General features: G+C 57.6%; 1 protein-coding gene across 2 annotated transcripts in view; it reads right to left on the minus strand.

Moving 5' to 3' along the window:
* Positions 1–1,959, minus strand: part of ATXN10 (ataxin 10) — a 184,870-nt gene extending 182,911 nt beyond the window's left edge. The window contains exon 1 of one of the 2 annotated variants that reach the window (XM_017850797.1): positions 1,578–1,959. In XM_017850797.1, the coding sequence (XP_017706286.1) occupies positions 1,578–1,693 (116 nt within the window). In that variant the 5' untranslated portion in view covers positions 1,694–1,959. The remainder of the gene's footprint in view (positions 1–1,577) is intronic. The other variant, XM_017850798.1, reaches the window with a different exon arrangement.
* Between the last annotated feature and the right edge of the window lie 396 nt (positions 1,960–2,355).

The following is a 2,355-nucleotide window of genomic DNA, read 5'->3' on the forward strand; positions in this document are numbered from 1 at the left end:
AAAAAAAAAAAAAAAAAAAAGCCTTTCCTCACTCACCAATCTTCCAACGGATCCACATGTTCTCCTGTGCCACCACCTCTTGTATAGATTTCCATTTAAAATGTGTTTATTTAGCAATTTCCCAAACATGCTTGATAAAAGGAATCACATCATTCATCTTTGTACCCTCAGCCCCTAACAAAAAAATCTGTTTCATAGTAGGTGCTCAATAAATGGTTGATGACTGGGTTATTAACTAAAAGCAAGGTCCATCATGGTACAGAAATGCCTAAGCATTATATCAATAAATACATCTCCCCCAAAGGCCCATGGAGCAGTACCAGGGACTTTTATTAATAGCATTCTTTCAGCAGCTCCACATTGCCCCAAGTGATTTGAGGTAAAGGAAGTGCTCAGACCAGGTGTCTAGTTTAAAGAGAGGAATAGTGATCACCTAGGCCAACCCAAGTCTTTCTTCAATGTTCCCTCTGCTCTTTGTACATACATACCCCCACAGCTGTAGTTATCCTGTACATACTAGTACAGGAGAGAGCAAGGACTTTCCATTTTCCCACCCCATCACCTAGCACAATAGCTGATACATGGGGAACTACCAATGTGTTAAGTGATAATATCAGCTACATTTAGTGCTATGTACAGGTATGTCCTAAGGATTTAATATGCATTATATCTCATTTAATTCTTATGATACTATCACCAGGGAGGTACTGTTCAACTTTACTCCCATTAAATAGACAAGAAAACTGAGGCCCTGATAGAACAAGATCAAACAAACATTGACTGAGTGCTTCGCACATTTTATATTTTCACATGCTTTATTTCATTTATTCCTCTGTACAATCCAGCAACTAAGCTGTGTATTACAGTCCCATTTTTAGACAAGAATTCTAAGGCTTGGAGAAACTGCACAGTAACACGCAGCTTGCAAGGCCAGGAACCAAATCCACAACTGTTGACTCCTGGGCACCTTCTCTTTTTGCCTGGCTATCTCGCCCCTCAGTGGCATCAGGACTGGACTGGTCTCTCCAGGCCCCTGCTCTTCCACACTGCACAGAGCGCTGCTCCCAGGGGGGATGGTGCAGCCTGGGCTTTAACGCCGAGGAGAAAGGAGTGCCAGTCCCACTCCATGCTTAGAAACTGGCATCCCCGCAACTGCCCAATTCCCGCGTCCGTAACACGCGTCTCTCCCGCTAAAATACACGCTTTATGACTCTGGGGGCCGTGTGGGTCTCGCAGCCAGGGCCTGGCGCAGCCCTCGCACATGACAGGGGCGGCCTAAGCGTGTGTTGGGTCAACAACACCCGCAAGCCGCGGCAAGGGCTCCCGGCGTCGCGGCTTCGCACCCGGACGGGCTGCGGTGGGGGAGCGGGGGCCCGCCCCAGACCCCGCGGGGACCCACGAGCACGAGGCGGTGCCTGGGAGTCGGGAGGCCTGGGTGGCGCTCGGGCCGCCCGCGCAGGCCTCGCCCTCCGCGTCTCCAACGAGGAGGGGGCGGCGCCTGGGCCCAGGCCGGGGCCGCCGTGGGAGTCCCGGCCGCCCTCCCCTGCCCGGGGCAGACCCCCAGCCGGGCCCGTTACCGGTTCCGCTGCTCTTTGAAGAGCGCCGTGAGCGCGCGCAGGGCCTCCAGGTCCTGGATGGGTGCCGGCACCATGATGCCCGACAGCCTGGCAGGCGGCGGCCTGGGCGCCGCCATCTTGCCGCTCAGAGCTTGGCCAAGCCTGACGAGGAGGAGGAAGGCGAGGAGGAGGGAGGGGGAGGATGGCGAGGAGGGAGGAGTAAGATGGCGAGGAGGAAGGGAGAGGCCTCGCCCTACACAACCCTAACCGCCGCCGACGCTGCAGCCCACGCTGCCCAGAAGCTGCGCCGCGGCCGGAGAGCTCGAGGCCGAGCCCAGACTCGCCTCAGGCGGGAGGAGGGAACGGAGCCGCGGGGGGGGGGGCGCCGGCGGAAGTCCCGCCTGAGGGGAGGGGGCGCGGCGGAAGTTCTGGGTGAGGGCGGAGAGGGATGCTAGGGGTGATTGACTGGGAGGCATCGCAGACCGGGCTCCTCCGAGGGGAGGGGACGCCGGGGGGAGGGGACGCCGGGGGGAAGGGCCCCGTGTTGGGAGGGGCCCCGTGTTGATAGGGCCGTAACAGGGTCTCAGTCCTGGGAGCGGGTATTGGGGACAGAGGTTCACCCTGAGGAAGAGGGGCGCGTCCTATGGGAGGGGGCCCGCGGACAGAGGGGTCTCCCCCAGGGGAAGGGATCCGGGGGGTAAGGGGCCTGTAGGGGGTTGAGCCGTAACAGGGTCTCGGTCTTGGGAGCGGGTATCCGGGACAGAGGTTCACCCTGAGGAAGAAGGGCCCTCCTATGGGA

The sequence above is a fragment of the Rhinopithecus bieti genome, unplaced genomic scaffold (genome assembly GCF_001698545.2).
Source record: "Rhinopithecus bieti isolate Rb0 unplaced genomic scaffold, ASM169854v2 scaffold_32081, whole genome shotgun sequence".
NCBI classification, from domain to species: domain Eukaryota; kingdom Metazoa; phylum Chordata; class Mammalia; order Primates; family Cercopithecidae; genus Rhinopithecus; species Rhinopithecus bieti.